Source organism: Megalobrama amblycephala, linkage group LG19 (assembly GCF_018812025.1).
Source record: "Megalobrama amblycephala isolate DHTTF-2021 linkage group LG19, ASM1881202v1, whole genome shotgun sequence".
In the NCBI taxonomy this organism is placed as follows: Eukaryota; Metazoa; Chordata; class Actinopteri; order Cypriniformes; family Xenocyprididae; genus Megalobrama; species Megalobrama amblycephala.
Genome location: NC_063062.1, coordinates 27,096,044 through 27,116,695, shown reverse-complemented (window position 1 = coordinate 27,116,695; position 20,652 = coordinate 27,096,044). Strand labels below are relative to the sequence as shown.

The 20,652-nt window shown below is 38.1% G+C and overlaps 1 protein-coding gene across 4 annotated transcripts in view; it reads left to right on the top strand.

Moving 5' to 3' along the window:
* The window catches only part of veph1 (ventricular zone expressed PH domain-containing 1), a 149,277-nt gene that overhangs the window by 94,138 nt on the left and 34,487 nt on the right, over positions 1 to 20,652 (top strand). For all 4 annotated transcript variants that reach the window (XM_048168270.1, XM_048168269.1, XM_048168271.1 and 1 more), the window contains exons 7-11: positions 1,344 to 1,561; positions 3,462 to 3,686; positions 7,227 to 7,570; positions 15,166 to 15,305; positions 15,876 to 16,010. In XM_048168270.1, coding sequence (XP_048024227.1) covers positions 1,344 to 1,561; positions 3,462 to 3,686; positions 7,227 to 7,570; positions 15,166 to 15,305; positions 15,876 to 16,010 — 1,062 coding nt within the window. The remainder of the gene's footprint in view (positions 1 to 1,343; positions 1,562 to 3,461; positions 3,687 to 7,226; positions 7,571 to 15,165; positions 15,306 to 15,875; positions 16,011 to 20,652) is intronic.

Below are 20,652 nucleotides of genomic sequence, written 5' to 3'. Positions count from 1 at the left end.
AAGAGCGAGAGATCACTTCCGTTGTCAGAGCGCAATCAGACCTCACTAATCGAGTGCTGAACGCAGTTGGACATAGTGGTGTTTTAGAGGTAAAAAATGATATAAATACTGTTTGGTTTCTCACACAAACCGATCGTTTCGTGTCTGAGGACATCAATGTGTCGTCACGAGCCACAGGGTTTAATTTGGATTTGTCTGTGCAAGTTTTTTCAACTCTTATTGATATAGTTCCTATTCACTTGCATTATTTGACTGACAGACGGCAACGGTTGGAGTTAAAAATCATCATTTGTGTTCTACTGAAGAAACAAAGTCACTTACATCTTGGATGCGCTGGGGGTAAGCAGATAAACATCAAATTTTCATTTTTGGGTGAACTATCCCTTTAACACTCTGAGGTGTGAGGGTATCGCCGGCGATACCACGGCGGTTTTTTTCTTACCAGTGTGAAAGAGACTCAAAATACTCTGTTAATGTTGCACATACAATTAAGAGTTATACACCATTTTAATCTGTGGAATATCTTCTTTTATTTGTGTACACTCGGAGTAAAAACAAAATGTTGTGCTTTTTGTAAAATAAAGAAAACTAACATGATGCATGATCTCTCGTCTCCCTCTGAAGGAAGTCCAATCTGATAGTTCTCAGAAAATGAACTGTAACTTAGTGAATACTAATCACAAAAAAATTAGACTTATGTCTAAAAAAAACGTTGAAATGTCAGGTTTTATTCAGCTCATTATCCGCTAATGCGGCCACGCCCACGGAGCCAGCGCTATTCAGACGCAAATTGAATACATGCATTCATCGTCTCAATCGTGTATTTATTGTCTTGAAAAGTGTTTTGAATAGCCATAGTTAGCGATCTCTGTCCTCTGTTAGTTCGGTTAGTTCCTGGATTGCCTATTCTTCTTTAGTTCTCAGGCATTTGTGGACTAAAGGTGTACAGAGCGCCCTCTGGCTGCAAGTATGAATTGAAAACAGTATCCAGCACTCATAGTAATGACAATAAATCCTGAATAATACTCTTCTGTATAGAAAATTGACAAACATATGAGAATCCATCAATATTTCTCCAAATGTGCATGCTTTTAAGCTAAAAGCCGATATGAAATGCCATAGAGGTAACATAATTGTTCAGACACTTTGCATCACAGAAATACATTATATTTTAAAGAATATAATAGAATGGAATAAAAATGGAATTTAATGGTGATATAAATAATCAAAATAAACAAGACTCCACACATTGTTATCATTTGTCTTATTGAAGGCTGTTTATGGTTGCCAATCAACTTGGATTCTTGATATACAATTACAATACATGTTCTTCTCATGTGCAGGTCCAGGCTCGCGGGGCTCTGCAATATCTGGTGTCTCTGTTAGCGAGTATGGAGCACAGCGCACATCACACACTACTGCTGGAAATCCGCTGCCTGACTGATCGCTACACCTCCATCCTGGGCGGCGGGGGAAAAGACATCTACCGGATGAGCAACAGTTTCACCGCCATCGCTCGACTGCTGGGACGCAAGCTGGAGGCTGACAGTACACTGAGCAGGTACACACACACACCCACACACATTTTCCCAGTTCTGTCGCTTGCTTTGATTTCCTGAATAGCCTTGACATGTTCCAGAATTAGTTTTTGAAACCACACGGGTGATTAGTTTTATTGCAGTAATTGCCATTTTATTATGATAGATTAACTTCTGTTTAAAAGCTCCCTAATCCACAGACCTTTGTCTGCATGTCAACACTCACCATTGCAAAATTCTTCAGCTAATCTGCGTTTTGGCAGTTTCATTGCTAAAAGAAAGATGAGGTAAAGAGTTGTACTTCAGATAGAAACATTTGTCCATTTCTCTGTTTCATATGTGCTCTCTTGAGGAAAAATTTCCTGTGTAGGAAAGATGACTGAGAAAGATAAATTTACTAAATGAAATATGGGATAGAGCACTTTTTTTTTTTAAATAAAAGTGTTAGGATAGAAAACTGTTTCTCTACTTTTTCTTGTCTTTATTGCTTATCTGTTTTTTGAAAGTTATTTTAAAATCTTGAATTATCTAAAAATATAGAATTTTTTTTATTGCATATATATGTCTTTCTATTCTAGTTTAACAAGTTATACCTAACTTTAAAAATTTCAGTGTTCATGTTTGGAATAAATTATGATTATTTCATAGCTTTCTGGGATGTACGGAAGAGGATTAGGGCCAAGCAATAATAAAAAAATAAAACCATCTTGAGATTAAAGTTGTTAAATTTCGAGAAAAAAGTCTAAATTTAAAAACTTTAATCTCGACATGGTTTATTTTTTTAACTCGTTAAATTTCGAGAGAAAAATGTTAAATTTCGAAAAAAAAGTCGAGAAAAAAAGGTTGAGAATAAACTTGTTAAATTACAAGAAAAAAGTCGTTAAATTATGAGAACAAATTCGTAATTTAACGAATTTGTTCTCGTAATTTAACAACTTTTTTCTCATAATTTAATGAGTTTATTCTTATATCTTACATTTTTCTTATAATTTAACGAATTTGTTCTCGTAATTTAACGACTTTTTTTAACGAGTTTTTTCTCGAAATTTAACATCTTTAATCTCAAGATGTTTTTTTTTTATTTTTTATTATTGCTTGGCCTTAATCCTCTTCCGTAGGGATGCTTGATTCTGATATTTCAGTGATGTTAGTCTTGAGTCTGATACTTTTATTTAATGACACTAAACTGCATTCACTCAGTGTTTAGACTGTACATTAAAATGAAAAATTAAATTTAGCAACAAAAGTCAATAAGATGTCTCCATTTATATTCAGACTCAGACTCTGTTGTGGCCTGTTTATCATGCTGAGCTGTGTTAAAGTAAATGTATACACTACAAGTAAATGTAATATACACTAGTTCACATTTCTTCACATTTTTATAGGTTATTTTTCTAAATAACCTCTTTCTGAGATTGTCTGTGTAAATTTTTATAGCTGTATGTTTAAAATACCAGGATGATGTTTGGTTTTACAAAAGAGTACACTGTGTGAGGTACTATTTCCCATATAATGTGCCATATCTTCATCTTCCAAGGAACAGTCTATTAACTGTGATTTGTCTTTCTTCATATATATATATATATATATATATATATATATATATATATATATATATATATATATATATATAACATTATTTTTTATTTTTTTTTATTTTTTTTTTTGACTACCCAACGTTTAAAAATTTTACCCAGTATTGAATAAATAGGCAAATTAGCCATTTTTACATTATTGCACTGTACCTTGCCAGAACAGGATGTGCATGTGATGACAATCTACTGTTTGTGACATTGATTGTTGCATAATTTTAACTAATTCAAATACTGTTTTTAAAAAAGTATACAGTACATACTGTGCAGTATCCAGTAAGCAATGCTGTAGTATTCTTTTCTGAACATTGCCTTTATCTTTGTGCATCAGAGAGGAGGAGAAGGTGCAGGATTTGTCCAGGCCGTGTGAAGCCAAGCCTAGTTCTGCCACGTTTGCTGAGAACCAGCGTCTGCAGGTGAAGATCCAGGCTTTTGAACAGAAGATGGGCGATGAAGAGGTGGAGTCTGAGAGAGAGGACGAGTCTCCTGGTCCTCAGAGACGCCACAGTCTGGGTCAAGCAGCGCGAGACGAGCGCAGAGAGATGAGGTTCAACAGGTGGGTACAATGAAAAAATAAGTTCAAAATGAAAATTAAGTGAACTAACTGAAATTAAGATTATTACAGTTTTATTCTGCTTTTTTTAAGATTGGTTGAAAATCATGAGCTTAATTACATTTTATGCTATAGTTGACATGGTCATAGTTTTATGTTTCTCTAACAGCACTATAATTGTGGGGAAAAAATAGTGTCAACTTAAAAGTATTTAAAAAGTAAAAATGTAAAAGTAAATTAAAAGTAAATGTACTGAATAGACATATATTTTATAAATGAGAATATATTGTTGACTTGGGGGATGATTATACTGTATTTGGGGGTCCGTGGCATCAAAAAAAGTTTGAAAACCCTTGTAATAATGTGAACAACGCTCATTTGCAAAATTAATTATAATATATTAGATAGTAGTCTTAAAGTCAATCAGAATCAAAATTGGTTATATTTACATTCTCAGAGGGTTAGTTCACCCCAAACTGAAAATTATCCCGTGATTTACTCATCCTCAAATCATCCTTGGGTGTATATGACTATCTTCTTTCAGACGAACACAATCTGAGTTATATTAAAAAATATCCTGGCTCTTCCAAGCTTTATAATGGTAGTGAATGGCGCTCACAATTTTGAAGCCCAAAAAAGTGAATTTATTTCGTCTGCTGAACACAAAAGAAGATATTCTGAATAATGTTGGTAACCAAACAGTTGATAAGCCCCATTTACTTTCAAAGTATTTTTTTTTTCATACTATGTAAGTCAATGGGGTCTGTTAGTGTGGTTCATTTAAATAAGAGTGAACGCTGCCATCTGAACCCTGGTGCACACCCAACGAGCGGACCAAGACAGCTGAAATGATGGGTCTCTGTACACTTCTAAATGAACTCTGGTGCTATTTGACTGAAATATGAACGCAGCATGGACCAAAGATCTAAATAAGTGTTTCTCAACCCTGGTCCTGAAGGACCCCCAACACTGCAGGTTTTGTCTTTCTCCCTAATTAAACACACCTGATTCAACTCATCAGCTCATTAGAAGAAACTCCACTACCTGAAATGAGTGTGTCAGACAGAGGAGACTTTCAAAATGTGCAGTGTTGGGGGTCCTCCAGGACCAGGGTTGAGAAACACTGATCTAAATGAACCAAAAACTTAAGATGTGATCCTGAAAAGGACAGAATGCTCAAGCATACCTGGTTCTTCTCTTCATAGAAGTTACGTTGCCTGTTACAGTTCGGTACAGGCCTCTGAACTACCGTCTCCTTGCAGACAATCTTAATTTACAGTGGGTACAGAAAGTATTCAGACCCCCTTAAATTTTTCACTCTTTGTTATATTGCAGCCATTTGCTAAAATCATTTAATTTTTTTTTCCTCATTAATGTACACACATCACCCCCCCATATTGACAGAAAAACACAGAATTGTTGACATTTTTGCAGATTTATTAAAAAAGAAAAACTGAAATATCACATGGTCCTAAGTATTCAGACCCTTTGCTGTGACACTCATATATTTAACTCAGGTGCTGTCCATTTCTTTTGATCATCCTTGAGATGGTTCTACACCTTCATTTGAGTCCAGCTGTGTTTGATTATACTGATTGGACTTGATTAGGAAAGCCACACACCTGTCTATATAAGAGCTTACAGCTCACAGTGCATGTCAGAGCAAATGAGAATCATGAGGTCAAAGGAACTGCCTGAAGAGCTCAGAGACAGAATTGTGGCAAGGCACAGATCTGGCCAAGGTTACAAAAAAATTTCTGCTGCACTAAAGGTTCCTAAGAGCACAGTGGCCTCCATAATCCTTAAATGGAAGACATTTGGGACGACCAGAACCCTTCCTAGAGCTGGCCGTCTGGCCAAACTGAGCTATCAGGGGAGAAGAGCCTTGGTGAGAGAGGTAAAGAAGAACCCAAAGATCACTGTGGCTGAGCTCCAGAGATGCAGTCGGGAGATGGGAGAAAGTTGTAGAAAGTCAACCATCACTGCAGCCCTCCACCAGTCGGGGATTTATGGCAGAGTGGCCCGACGGAAGCCTCTCCTCAGTGCAAGACACATGAAAGCCCGCATGGAGTTTGCCAAGATGGTGAGAAATAAGATTCTCTGGTCTGATAAGACCAAGATAGAACTTTTTGGCCTTAATTCTAAGCGGTATGTGTGGAGAAAACCAGGCACTGCTCATCACCTGTCCAATACAGTCCCAACAGTGAAGCATGGTGGTGGCAGCATCATGCTGTGGGGGTGTTTTTCAGCTGCAGGGACAAGACGAGGGAAAGATGAATGCGGCCAAGTACAGGGATATCCTGGATGAAAACCTTCTCCAGAGTGCTCAGGACCTCAGACTGGGCCAAAGGTTTACCTTCCAACAAGACAATGACCTTAAGCATACAGCTAAAATAACGAAGGAGTGGCTTCACAACAACTCCGTGACTGTTCTTGAATGGCCCAGCCAGAGCCCTGACTTAAACCCAATTGAGCATCTCTGGAGAGACCTAAGAATGGCTGTCCACCAACGTTTACCATCCAACCTGACAGAACTGGAGAGGATCTGCAAGGAGGAATGGCAGAGGATCCCCAAATCCAGGTGTGAAAAACTTGTTGCATCTTTCCCAAAAAGACTCATGGCTGTATTAGATCAAAAGGGTGCTTCTGCTAAATACTGAGCAAAGGGTCTGAATACTTAGGACCATGTGATATTTCAGTTTTTCTTTTTTAATAAATCTGCAAAAATGTCAAAAATTCTGTGTTTTTCTGTCAATATGGGGTGCTGTGTGTACATTAATGAGGAAAAAAAAATGAACTTAAATGATTTTAGCAAATGGCTACAATATAACAAAGAGTGAAAAATTTAAGGGGGTCTGAATACTTTCCGTACCCACTGTATATGTGCAATGGAGGAATTCCTGGCACTGTTTTGACTCCTTTACAAATTTTATAAGGTCTTTGTGAGTTCTAAAAATATAATCATACGTACGCACAAACAACGCACACATTTAGCCCGGCACACAGCATTGTTTTGGAGTTCTATTGCAAAATATACATCATAAAAGGATCTTTTTTTTTGTTTTAAGTTTGGTAAGTGAACCAGGGGCCGGTTGCATAAACCACTTAGACTAGTCTTAAAAGTTAAGACACTAATGTTTTTCTTGAAGAGTGGTCCTAATTTTTAAAAGTCTCTTATATAAAAAGGTAGACTGGTGTAATTTGAATTAGAAAAATAACATTGATTACCCCTTGGTTAACTGCAAGTTGGTCAAACTAGTTCTTAAGACACAGTCTTAATATAGTGACTAAGTTTATGCAACTGGCCCCAGGACTAAATGTGTTTTCTTTTTTGGTCCGGACCAAAGGAAAAAAGAGAACCAAACTACAAGTGTAAACACACCCTAAGACATAAATAGGCTTCAGGGAAATAATATAACACTGCAAAAAATATGTTCTACATAGTGTATTATTATAGTATGGTCTTTTTTAATAACTCAGTCTAAAAAAATGAAGTGACTCTGAGTTTTTGTATTTTGAGTTGTGCTGTTCTTTCATGTTCAGGTCAAAGAGTCTGGCTCTTCACGCTGTACGCACACAATCCATTAACTCTGACAGCAGTCCAGAGGGAGAGGGGGTGGATCTGGGTGCAGAACTCAATGTCTGTAAGACCAGTCCCAGCCCAGAGACTGGTCCTGTCCCCTCAACCCTGCAGGAGAACCACAAAGATCGCACAAAAAATCAACCTGACACATCTCCAAACAGTGAGGGGCAAAAGGTGGAGGTTGGAGACCACCGGGAGGGAGATCGACTCTGGATGCACCTGAGAGACAACATGGAGGAAATCAAAACCTTCTGTGCAGAAATGATCAAACTAATCCCCATACCTGAGCACTGTGTCATTGAAGGTAAACTGCCAAATCTAAGAACAATCCACACAGAAATATGTTCAAAAACCTCACATTGTGTAGTGCAGCAGGACAACTCTCTCCTACAAGTCTACTACACTCTCTTTTAAAAATTACTTATGACTGGAGGCGAAATGGACGTGAATGTTTATTCAAGATTGAATTTCATGTCAGCTGCTAATTCTCTTGTTTTTTATTGGTTTAGCAACATGAGGAGAACACTTTAGATATGATAGAAATATAAACATGTCAGTTATACACTGGGATGCCAAGCTGAGTTGTCTAACTTCTTTAGTCAGTTCACTGATGCTTTCTGACTGAAGCACTGACAGGTTTCCCACTGTTCTGGTAATGTTAGCACCAAATACTGCTCTTCACATGCCCAGAAATGTTGTTTGAAATACACAGGATCCACTTTTTTTATTATTATTAGATTGCAGAGTTTAGTACATGACATTGTTTTTGTACATTATATTTAGATTCCAAATTTCATGAAAATTTTCATTAAATTGCTCGATAGAAGTTGTTCCATTGTTTGAGTCAATGGTCAACATGATTTATAATATTAGCTATGACACTGGTTATTGTCCATAATATAAAACTAACATTTTTTGTAGAGAAAGTTGTGCTTGCCCTGGCAAAACTCACTGCCACAATAGTTAAGCAATATCACATGAGCAAGAGTACTGTTTTTTCCAAATATTAGCATGATTTCGAATATGATATTGATTTTATAATACAGGTTAATATTAAAGGATTAATCCACTTTTAAATAAAATTTTCCTGATAATTTACTTACCCCCATGTCATCTAAGATGTCGAAAAGAAATTAAAGTTTTTGATGAAAACATTCCAGGATTATTCTCCTTATAGTGGACTTCAATGGCCTCCAGACGGTTGAAGGTCAAAATTACAGTTTCGGTGCAGCTTCAAAGGGCTTTAAATTATACCAGACGAGGAATAAGCTTTATAAACACAAATTATCGTCTTGCAAGTGCTTCTGCTTTCCGCAATCTTCAAAAAGCTTACGCCGTATGTCCTACGCTTTCCCTATTCAATTTACGGAATGGACGCGACACCAGTTTCATTTTTTTCCATAATTTGAATAGGGAAGGCGTAGGACATACGGCGTAAGGTTTTTGAAGAATGCGGAAAGCGGAAGCACGTGCAAGACGATAATTTGTGTTTATAAAGCATATACAGTTGTATTTTTTTTTTTTTAAATGACCGATCGTTTCACTAGATAAGACCCTTATTCCTTGTCTGGTTTTGTTTAAAGCCCTTTGAAGCTGCACTGAAACTAAGTTTGACCTTCAACCGTTTGGAGTCCATTGAAGTCCACTATAAGGAGAATAATCCTGGAATGTTTTCATCAAAAACCTTAATTTCTTTTCGACTGACGAAAGAAATACATGAACATCTTGGATGACATGGGGGTGAATACATTATCAGAAAAATTTTATTTAAAAGTGGACTAATCCTTACATTTAGACACACTATTGTCTGTTTTGATATATTTTGCCTACAAAAATAGTTCCAAACAAAACCACAGCAGAATCTTTGCACATCTTCGAAAAACAAAAGGCTGGGTTTTGTTATTGCATGAATCGTTATTTTATATTTCGTTTTTGGTTTTGAATGAATTGTTGGATTGAATGATTCATTTACCTATTCATAAAGACAGTCACTTGATTTGTTTCTGAATGAATCAGCTATTTGACTCAATGACTCACTCATTAAGACAGTGACTTGCCGCTACCTACTAAAAGTATCATTTCATTATTTTTAAATCATTTGATGTTTTAATATTCTAAATATTGTTTTTAAAACATTAATTTCAAGTCCAGTTGCTGTAATAGCACACCTCTCCTCAGTAAGCCACATTATTTGATGTGTCATCATCAATAGCACATTGCAGGATGAGTTATGCGCTAAAGTTAAATACATAAGGTTCAATTAATTGTTCAAATCCATGAGTATGAACCAATAGTAATAGTGTTGCTTGCCTTTTCAAACACCACTTATTATCAGCTATGTAATATGCAAGAATTCAGCTGTGGGTGGCAAACAGAACAAAGGGATGCTTGGCAGAGCTATTTTACCATCTCCCCTGCAATGGCCCGGGTCTCTGCCTCCCTTTCACATTACTCAACAGCTCTCCCACTGAGAACCAGAAGGTAATCGATCAGTTGGAGACCTGCTGAACTGGCAGGATACATGTGAGTGCATTTATGTGTGTCAGTGTGAAGGATTCAGTGCAGTCATACTTATCAGATCATGGAAAAACAGCTAATGCCTTAGTCATATGTGGTAAATCTGTCAGAAAGTGTTTTTGTGAAAGATATATTGAACAGTGTCCTTTTATTGGCAGACATCACTAGGTGAGAGCAGATCTATTGTCTTTTACTGTAGCCCTTTTAGTCTTTTTAGCATTTAGTCTCTCCTTTTTGAAGCGCACAACTAGTTTGAACCAATAGCATTTGATTGTGGCTGTGATAAAGCATTTCATTGGCTGGACCCACTGAACAAACAAGCCTCTTCACTACATGAGAAAGTGTTTTAATTAGTTCAATTTATGAATATGTAAAAAAAACATGAACTATATTATTGCCCAGCTCTAATCTGCTGTCTGGAGCTATTAAGATATTATAAACATTAGCATCATTATTTTCTGTAAAGCTGCTTTGAGTAAAATTTGTATTGTAAAAAGCGCTATACAAATAAATTTGACTCGACATTAAGGGCCCTATCATACACCCGGCACAATGCGATGCCGGGCGCTACACAACTGTGTTTTGCTAGTTTCAGCCCGATGCAGTTACCATTTTCACATCCAGCACCACGTTGTTTAAATAGCAAAAGCACTCACGCCACTCTGGTCGCCCATGGGCGTACTGGTCTGAAAACAAGGTGTGTTCAGGTGCATTGTTGGCACGTTACTATTTTGAGTCGACCGCTCCATTGACCAACTGAAACCTGGTCTAAAGTCTTCTTCTTTTTTAAGCAGCACATTAGTAATATGTGTACACTCTGCTTGTTACACACACAGGGACACGCAGCAGCGCACACACATTTTTAAATATTAAAAATAAAGGATTCCTCTCTGGAGAAGCATTTAGTCTTTCCGCTTGCAAATTCTGCCATGTAAATAGCGAATCTGCCATGGTGCAATCGCAACTGGCTTTTAAAGGGAACGGGAGATGAGACTCTGATTGGTTTATTGCACCTTACGCCCAAAACACATCCATGACTCATTAAGAGACTAGGTGCAACCCTTTTGGACCATGTGCCTGGCGCGCCGACCATTTTTTCCATCGTTAAACTAGCAATAGAGACCATGTGCTTAGATCATTAAAATAGGGCCCAAAGACATTTTTGAAACTCTTTGAAAACAGTTTATTAATTCATTTCTTTTTTTACATAGTTTGATAAGTCATGCTCAGAGCAGTTGAGAAAAACATCAAAAAATAGATCTGCTTTATTGTGCATAAAATGCTTATGATGATTATGATTATGACTTTTTGAACAAAGCTGTTGAGTGAACAATTCAATGACTTAATCATAAGAAGACATTCACTGGTTGTCACCTACTGGTGTATTAATGTTTGAGTCACTAAGAGAAATTAACATCCTCACTATTAAGCCCAAAATATAATTTTGATTTTATTAAAATTTTGGTACATGATCTATGTGTCACTGAGTCAAAAAAGACCGTGAACTAAAGCATAAGTTACACTCCAAGTGTTGTTTTAGAAACACATCTGGAGAACTCAGGGACTTTAAGGTCAGCAGTACATTGGGGGCCACCAGCAGGATCACATCTGCATAGCCAAACACATGAATGCAACATAAAACCAACTTCACTTCACATAGTCATTGAAAGCCAAAGGGAATGGATGATGAATGATATTTGTAGATAGGTTGATCTTAAAGGCACAATATGTAAGATTTTTGGAATAAAATATCTAAAAACCACTAGAACAGTGTTAGATATTTTGTTGACTTGTGTACTTACATTATCCCAAATGTTTCCAAGAATGTTTAAATCCAGAGAAATGAGCAATTTTAACCAGTGCATGGACTTTGTCCATGCGCTGCCTATCAACACAGTAAGTCTTATTGTTTAAAGGTGCCATTGAACGTTTTTTTACAAGATGTAATATAAGTCTAAGGTGTCCCCTGAATGTGTCTGTGAAGTTGCAGCTCAAAACTCAAAATTGTTTTTAATTAATTTTTTTTAACTGCCTATTTTGAGGCATAATTAGAAATGCACCGATTCATGCTGCAGCCCCTTTATATCGCACGCTCTCCGCCCCCTCCCGAGCTCTCGACTCTATCACTGCATAAACAAAGTTCACACAGCTAATATAACCCTCAAAATGGATCTTTACAAAGTGTTCGTCATTCAGCATGTCTAATCGCGTAAGTATGGTATTTATTTGGATGTTTACATTTGATTCTGAATGAGTTTGATAGTATGCTCCGTGGCTAAAGCTAACATTACACACTGTTGGAGAGATTTATAAAGAATGAAGTTGTGTTTATGAATTATACAGACTGCAAGTGTTTAAAAATGAAAATAGCGACGGCTCTCTTGTCTCCGTGAATACAGTAAGAAACGATGGTAACTTTAACCACATTTAACAGTATATTAGCAACATGCTAACGAAACATTTAGAAAGACAATTTACAAATATCACTAAAAATATCATGTTATCATGGATCATGTCAGTTATTATTGCTCCATCTGCCATTTTTCGCTGTTGTCCTTGCTTGCTTACCTAGTCTGATGATTCAGCTGTGCACAGATCCAGATGTTAATACTGGCTGCCCTTGTGTAATGCCTCGATCATGGGCTGGCATATGCAAATATTGGGGGCGTACATATTAATGATCCCGACTGTTACGTAACAGTCGGTGTTATGTTGAGATTCGCCTGTTCTTCGGAGGTCTTTTAAACAAAAAATGTTGGTCATTTCCATGTACTGAACTCTTGTTATTTAACTATGCCGAGGTAAATTCAATTTTACCTCGATGGCACCTTTAAATCACGTTTTCTTGATTTACCCAGACTACCATGCCTAATATCGATCTAGCTTACTACATTGTGCGACAAGTGTCTAATCGTAGCCACCGAGCGAATGCACAGAGTAGCATTATAGCAATTTTCAACAACACTGGACACAACACAACAACACATCACTTCTGTTATGAAGGACAAATGGACTTGCAATGGTCTGTCATGTCCTGTGTAGACAGCTGTTGTGGCATGACTCGATAATGGTCACATCCAGTTTAAACACGGTGCAACATCAATCTGTAGTTCAGATTCTGGTGTGCTGATATTTGTGTGCAGCCCAACTTACCCATCCTTCAAACACATTCTCTGACATTACACTCACTGCATGTGCAACTGTCAAAACCCATTAATGACATATTACTTAACAATTAGTTAAAAGTCATGTGCCTCAACAAGTAAAGTCATAACATAATGATACATTTTCAAATCATTAGTTAATGATTAATTAAAGCAGACAACTGAAAGTTGAAGTATATGGCTTCAACCCATTATGGTAGTTAACACATTAAACCCAAATTAAACCCTGCAGCTCGTGACGACACATTGATGTCTTAAGACACAAAACGATCGGTTTGTGTGAGAAACCGAACAGTATTTATATAATTTTTTACCTCTAATACACCACTATGTCCAACTGCATTCATCACTCGATTCGTTTGGTCTGATCGCGCTCTGACAACGGCAGTGATGTCTCGCACATATACTTCAATGAGAGCGAGACATCACTGCCGTTGTCAGAGCGCGATCAGACCAAACGAATCGAGTGATTGTTGTATTAGAGGTAAAAAATGATATAAATACTGTTCGGTTTCTCGCACAAACCGATCGTTTCTTGTCTTAGGACATCAATGTGTCGTCACAAGCTGCAGGGTTTAATTTGAACTTATCTAAGCAAGTTTTATTTACTGTTATTGTAGAAGTTCCCATCCACTAGCATTATTTGACTGACAGACAGCAACGGTTGGAGTTAAAAAATCATAATTTGTGTTCTACTGAAGAAACAAAGACACCTACATCTTGGATGCTCTGGGGGTAAGCAGATAAACATCAAATTTTCATTTTTGGGTGAACTATCCCTTTAAGGAATGAATACATTATGACACATTTAATTAATAACAATTCATATATTACTTAATCTATTAATCATATAGAATCTGTATTAGTTGCTGATGGAATAATCAATACTTAATGGTTTAGTTCTTCATGAGTCATATATTAAAACATGATTATCTGTGCATTTGTTAAGCATGAATTAATGCATATTATTGCACCAGTATTGTAAAGTGTTACCAGTGTATCTAATATGATAAAACAGTGCTGCGTTACTGAACATATGCATGACCGGAAGAAGCGAAAACAGTCGTCTGCGGCATAATAAAAGCTCCACTGTTCTCGAGCTGAGTGTCGCACTTGTCCCTCATTAGCAATCGCTCCAGTGCCCTTGTTCCACTCCAACGGCTTTCAGCCACACCTTGCTTCATACTACAGTAATGTTAATAAATCTTTAATACTTTAGCTCATTCATGAATCTGATTTCTGCCCGAGTCCCGTCAGATTCTTTTCCATCGGATGTAGACGTGAACACCTCCCATGATTCCGTGAAATCAAGGCGTCATCAAGCTACACCTTTGTTTTGAATAAGCGACCTCTAGCGGCGAAAAATTAAATTTTGTGCCTTTAAGAGATTTTTACAATCAATAGACCGAACAAAACAGTTATTAGTAGTTTAGCGTTTTGGGTTTTGCAATCATCGATGGAAATGCCAATATCTACAGTGCAGGGTGAGATAGTCTCAAGTAGCTCAACCAAATAAATAAATAAAATATATCTCCCAAGTACCATGTGACCAGCATGTAAAATGACCAAACACTACTCGTTTTGTTATCTTCCACACCTGTGCATCAGATGAGCAGTCATCAGTCTGTTGGTGTGCCATCTGAGGCTGAGGTTAGGTGGAGGATAGCAGATGTAATGGCAGTATATACATGGAACATTTTAATAATAGCAGGTAAGACACAAAAAATCGCAAAAATACAAATTTGAACAATTTGTAATCATTATTTACTCAGGGATTTTTTTTTACACCTGGCTTGTTATGAGAGTTTGCTTCAGAACCTGTTGCATTTTCTGCCTTAGTTCAATTTGTTTTGGCATATATGAACAAGGCAGTCACGCTCTGATCTGCACCAAAATAAATGGTCCGAAATTGCCTGGACTCAACAGTGTAGCAATTTAAGTCCTTGTTTCGGAATAAAGCAAATGATCTACAGGTCTGAAAATGCCCTAAAACATGAGCAAAAAAAAGGTTTTTGTTGTTTTATGAGTTCCTGGTGTTACTGATAAATACTACTTATGCAGTGGTTTGGACTACACTATTGTATTACAAGATGGAGCAGTTTAGCTGCTGGGAGTTTATTTTAGGATATTTTGTGGTTTTGGGAAGTAGGTTACATTTTTGATGAATGAATTCATAAGCAATTTATGCTCCTGTGTTTATGTGTGTGTTGTGCTCCAGACTCACATCGTGGCTGTGTAGCTAAGCTGTCATTCTCCTGTCCACTGAAAGGACACTACTGCCTCTATGGAAAGTCCTGTTTCTCCCTGTGTAGCTGCCAGCCACACCTCTGGATCCAAATCATGCTACTGTCACTGCAGGTAACAGTCGGACATGTTGTTTTTGTGAAACAAGATGTGTGGGGGTGTGTGAGTGTGTTTTATCTATACTTGTGAGGGCCAGATGTCCTCACTTATATAATGAAATATCATGGCAACCAACTGAGGACATTTTACGTGTCCTCACTAGAAAAAAAGGCTTATAAATCGTATTTATGGTTATTTAAATCAAGTGATCTGCAGAGGTTTCTGTGAGGGTTATGTTTAAGTGTAGGGGTCAGGTTTTAAAATGATCATTATCCTAATATAAAAACAATGGAAGTCTATGAGATGTTCTCACTAATATAAACAAATATGTTTGTGTATATGTCAATGTGTCATTGAGGGGTCTAAATAACAATGTAAATATTTTTTGTTGTTGGATCATTTATATATATATTTATAAATTATATATGTAGTTACATATTGACGTTTAATAATTTTGGCTTAGAGGTTAATCTTATCTTACCATGAGCAGCAGTAAATGTAATGTTTGCCTTAGCAAACACCTCTAAGTATGAGTAATGTGAATCTTGGCAAGCTAGCAGTGTAACTAGCAGTGTCTGTGTGCAGAGTAAAGTGAGTGAGGCGTTGTGCTGTCAGGACGAGTGTGTGCAGCAGCTGAGGAAACTCTGGGAGAAAACACAGCTGACGGGAGCACACAGCTTTGAGCTGGCCATGACCCAGACAACTGTGCCTCACAAGAAGGTAAAGTCTCTACCGTCTCTCTTTTATGCTCTCTCTGTCTGTCTGTCATTCATTCACACAAACACACACTCATATGAACCAACATGTGTCCTCTCACTCAGCACCTCCCTCTACCTGAGAAATGACACTAGATTTGACCTCACACTCCAGCCCATCTGCTTTTAACCCACCCATGATGTTTGAAGGGATTGTTCACCTCAAAAATAGAGAAAATGGCACCATCAAAGTGGTCCACACATCTCATGTGCTATATTCCAAGTAGGGAACTCAATTTACAAAATTCCCATAATCAATCGTTGTTTGAAATTAACAATCAATTGATTAATTGTCAATCTTAACCTCTTGAATAAGAAGCGAGGGTGCTACTAAGTTATTATGTTACTTAACAACCACAACCCTAAAAGTCAGCAGAGATCCTGTCAACTAGACAATCCCCTGTGAAGGCCTTGTCTACAACCCATCAGCACAGATCCCCAGCAAAGACCACAAGTTATGAGTTATGACCAGCTTCGTCTCTATACTGGCATGATGAATCCAGTCTTCAAGCAAAAGGAACTGGATGAAATATTTGAATGCTACTGATTTCTGATTTGTGATGCAGCCTGAATCATAATCACACCTTATTCGTTCGTTGGCCGGAGGAGAACTGATTCTTTCAGATTGATAGCAGTGAGGACAGCTTCTACTTCTAGATGCAGGACGGTTTGGATGGTTGAAGTGGAATTCTGTGGGCAGGGATAGATCAAGAATGTCATCTAGGGGAACCCAGGAACGTTCCTCCTGTCTATATCCATCCCAGTCTAGATAGTCCAGATAGTCAATACGGTTGTCCCATCTCCGGGAGTACAACATGGTGTTCACCTTGAAGATGGATCCACTGATTCCACCGGAGGAGGAGGTACATCAGTAGCACCAGACCTGAGGGAGAAGAGATCAAAGTGTTAGTATACGTTTTTAAGAGGGAGACATGGAATGTTGGTGATGGTGAAAGGACCTATATAACAGGGACTCAGCTTCCAGCAAGGGAGATGGAGATGAATGTCACTAGTGGAGAGCCAGACCTTTTGCCCTGAATGGTATGCTGGTGTAGCAGCTCTTCTAGCATTGGCCTGGCTCTTGCGTCTCCGTACCGCCCTCTAGAGGTTTACGTGAGCTGAGTCCCAAACTCTCTCGCTCTTCTCGAACCACTGATTCACAGCTGGAACGTCTGATGGCTCTCCTGACCAGGAAAATCTGGGCGGTTGGTGACCCAAGTATGCACTGGAAGGGTGTTAGGCCTGTGGTGTGTTGGTGCTGGGAGTTTTTTGCGTACTCAGCCCAAGGAAGCTCCAACTGTGCTGCTGACTGTGGTAGTATGACCTCAGACAATGACTGAATCTTAGGCTCAGTTTGGCTATTGGTTTGGGGATGGTTTCTGAACAAGAAGCTGACAGAGACCCCCAGCAGATTGAAGAAAGACTTCCAGACCCGAGAGATAAATTGGGGCCCGCGATCAGAAATTATATCTTCTGGTAAGCCAAAGTTGCGTAATACTTGTTGAAACAGAGCCTCTGCAGATTCCATCGTAGATGGTAAGCTTTGAATTAAGCAACATGTCTTGAGAATCTGTCCACAGCAATGAGTATTACAGGTGTGGGAGTCGGAGGAGAAAAGGTCAGTGATGAAATCAATGCCTGTGTGGAACCCGGGTCGTCGGGAAATAGGGAGTGGTATTTACCTTCAGGTAGGTGCTTGGGGGTCTTCATGATGGCAAATGTTGGACAGCCTCTCGCAATACCTCACGACCAGTAGCAATTAGTGGCGTGAAAGGGTCTGTTGGCTGCCTGGGTGTCCAGAGCCCGCACTTTTCCTATTTGAGATAGAGGTGGTGAGCTCTCAGTTTTTCAGGACCTGCGTAATGTGGTGGCGATGGTCGGTCAGGTTCCGGCAGATGTCATCAATATACACAATGACAAAGCAATGGAGGAACTCCCGGAACACCTTATTCATGAAGCCTTGGAACACAGAGGGTAGGTTAGCTATACCATCTTCCACTCATCTCCCCTCCATATCCAAATGAGGTTGTAGGTGCTGCGCAGGTCAAGCCTGGTAAGGACGCAAGTACTTTCAAGGCTGATAGTACCAGGGGAAGTGGATAAAGGTATTTAACTGTTTGGAAGTTGAGAGCTCTGTAGTCAATACACGGCCACAAGCCTCCATCCTTTTTTGCCACAAAGAAAAAACTAGATGAGGTAGTGGAAGTGGATGGACAAATAAATCCCTGATTTAATGGCTCCTTAAAGGTGCCCTAGAACCCCTTTTCACAAGATGTAATAGGAGTCTAAGGTGTCCCCTGAATGTGTCTGTGAAGTTTCAGCTCAAAATACCCCATAGATTTTTTATTATTCAATTTTTTAACTGCCTATTTTGGGGCATAATTAAAAATGTGCCGATTCAGTGCGTGTCCCCATTAAATGCTCGCGCTCCCCACCCCTAAGCTCACAACTCTATAATACATTGCATAAACAAAGTTCACACAGCTAATATAACCCTCAAAATGGATCTTTACAAAGTGTTCGTTAGATCATGTAAGTATGGTATTTATTTGGATGTTTACATTTGATTCTGAATGAGTTTGATAGTAGCCTCAGCAGCGGCTAACGGGGCTAAAAACACTGTTGGAGAGATTTGTGAAGAATTAAGTTGTGTTTATGAATTATATAGACTGCAAGTGTTTAATAATGAAAATAATGATATGGCTCTGGTCTCCATGAATACTGTAAGAAACAATGGTAACTTTAACCACATTTAACAGTACATTAGCAACATGCTAACGAAACATTTAGAAAGACAATTTACAAATATCACTAAAAATATCATGATATCATGGATCATGTTAGTTATTATTGCTCCATCTGCCATTTTTTGCTATTGTCCTTGCTTGCTTACCTGCATAAAGTCTGTTGATTCAGCCGTGCTGCTCCAGACGTTAATACTGGCTTGTCTAATGCCTTGAACATGGGCTGGTATATGCAAAATTTGGGGGCGTACATATTAATGATCCCGACTGTTGCGTAACAGTCGGTGTTATGTTGAGATTCTGTTCTTCAGAGGTCTTTTAAACAAGTCAAATTTACATAAGAAGGAGGAAACAATGGTGTTTGAGACTCACTCTATGTCATTTCCATGTACAGAACTCTAATTATTTAACTATGCCGAGGTAAATTCAATTTTCAATTCTAGGGCACTTTTAATATACTCCTACATGTTCCGGGATGGACAGTGGATAGATCTTGCTTCTTGGAAGAGTAGCCCCAAACAGCAGGTCCCATGGCCAGTGTGGTGGTAGTTTGGTTGCCAGCTGTTTATTGAAAACATCCTGGAATTCCCAATATTCCTGGGGTATCTCCTGTTGGAACTGAGATTCAAGACTCTCAGTGGTAGTGAAATTTATGGACACAGAGGGATATGTGATGTGTTACTGTGTGACAGCGGGTACTTAAGAACAGTGAAAACATTTCTTGAAGCAGTCATCACTCCATAGTAGAATTTCATCGCTGGACCAGGAAATTAGGGTCCAGATGTCACATCCACGAGCGTCCCAGGATGATTTCAGAGGTGGAACCCTCCAGCACCATAAAGGATATCAAAGGATTTTCATCCGTGAATGATGTGGGAGGTAGTTGGCTGGGATCTGGGGCTGGAGTGGGGCTGGTGATGTCCTCAGCAGTGCAGGCGGTGAATGCCTATCTGTTGTTCACCAGCACCCACTCCACAAACACGGGGACATTCCCCTGAGGATCATCACCAGGCAGGCGTGTCTTTGTGCATTCTTTAAAGGCTGGTCCTGAAAAACACGCATGGGGAGTGATCCTGGAAGTGGCACGCCAGTTGTAAAAAGTCACTCATGTGGTCCTTGAAGGTTTGAGGGCACTGTTGATAAGTAGATTTTAATCATTTCTTAGTTCGGTCTTCTGTAACGTTATGACTGTGGCAGTAGTAATCACATAATGAGGGAGAATTCAACAAGAACTACTCAGGAACACCCAGGAAACATAAACAAAACCAATAAAAAAATCAATTAAACAGAACTAAAAACATTATCAGACATATCAGACAATTGATAATGGTAATGCATTTTACCCATTGCATTATCATACATTATATTCAGGATTATAATATAGTTTACACCCCATATTTATGATCAGATAAAAAGTCATTTTAATATGCTTATTTGGTGCTCAATTACTATTAATGGTTATTATTATCAATGTTGAAAATATGTATGCTTTTTTATTAAATTTTTTTTGAAAACTGTTTTTTTTTAGGATTCTCTGGTTGTAAAAAAAAAAAGTTCAAAAGACCAGCATTTATTTAAAAATAGATTATTATAAATTGTAATGTTATAAATGTCGGTATTGTCACTTTTGATCAATTTATTGCATGCTTTTCTTTCTTTTTTTTTTCTTTTCTTTTCTTTTTTTTTAAATCTTACCACAATCATTTGAATGGTAGTATATCACAGTTTCCACAAAATCAGAACAAGACACATGGATAAGTATAAAAAAAAATCTTGCACCAAATCCGCATATTAAAATTATTTTTGAAGGATCATGTGATACTTAAGACTGGAGGAATGGCAGCTAAAAATTCAGATTTCACA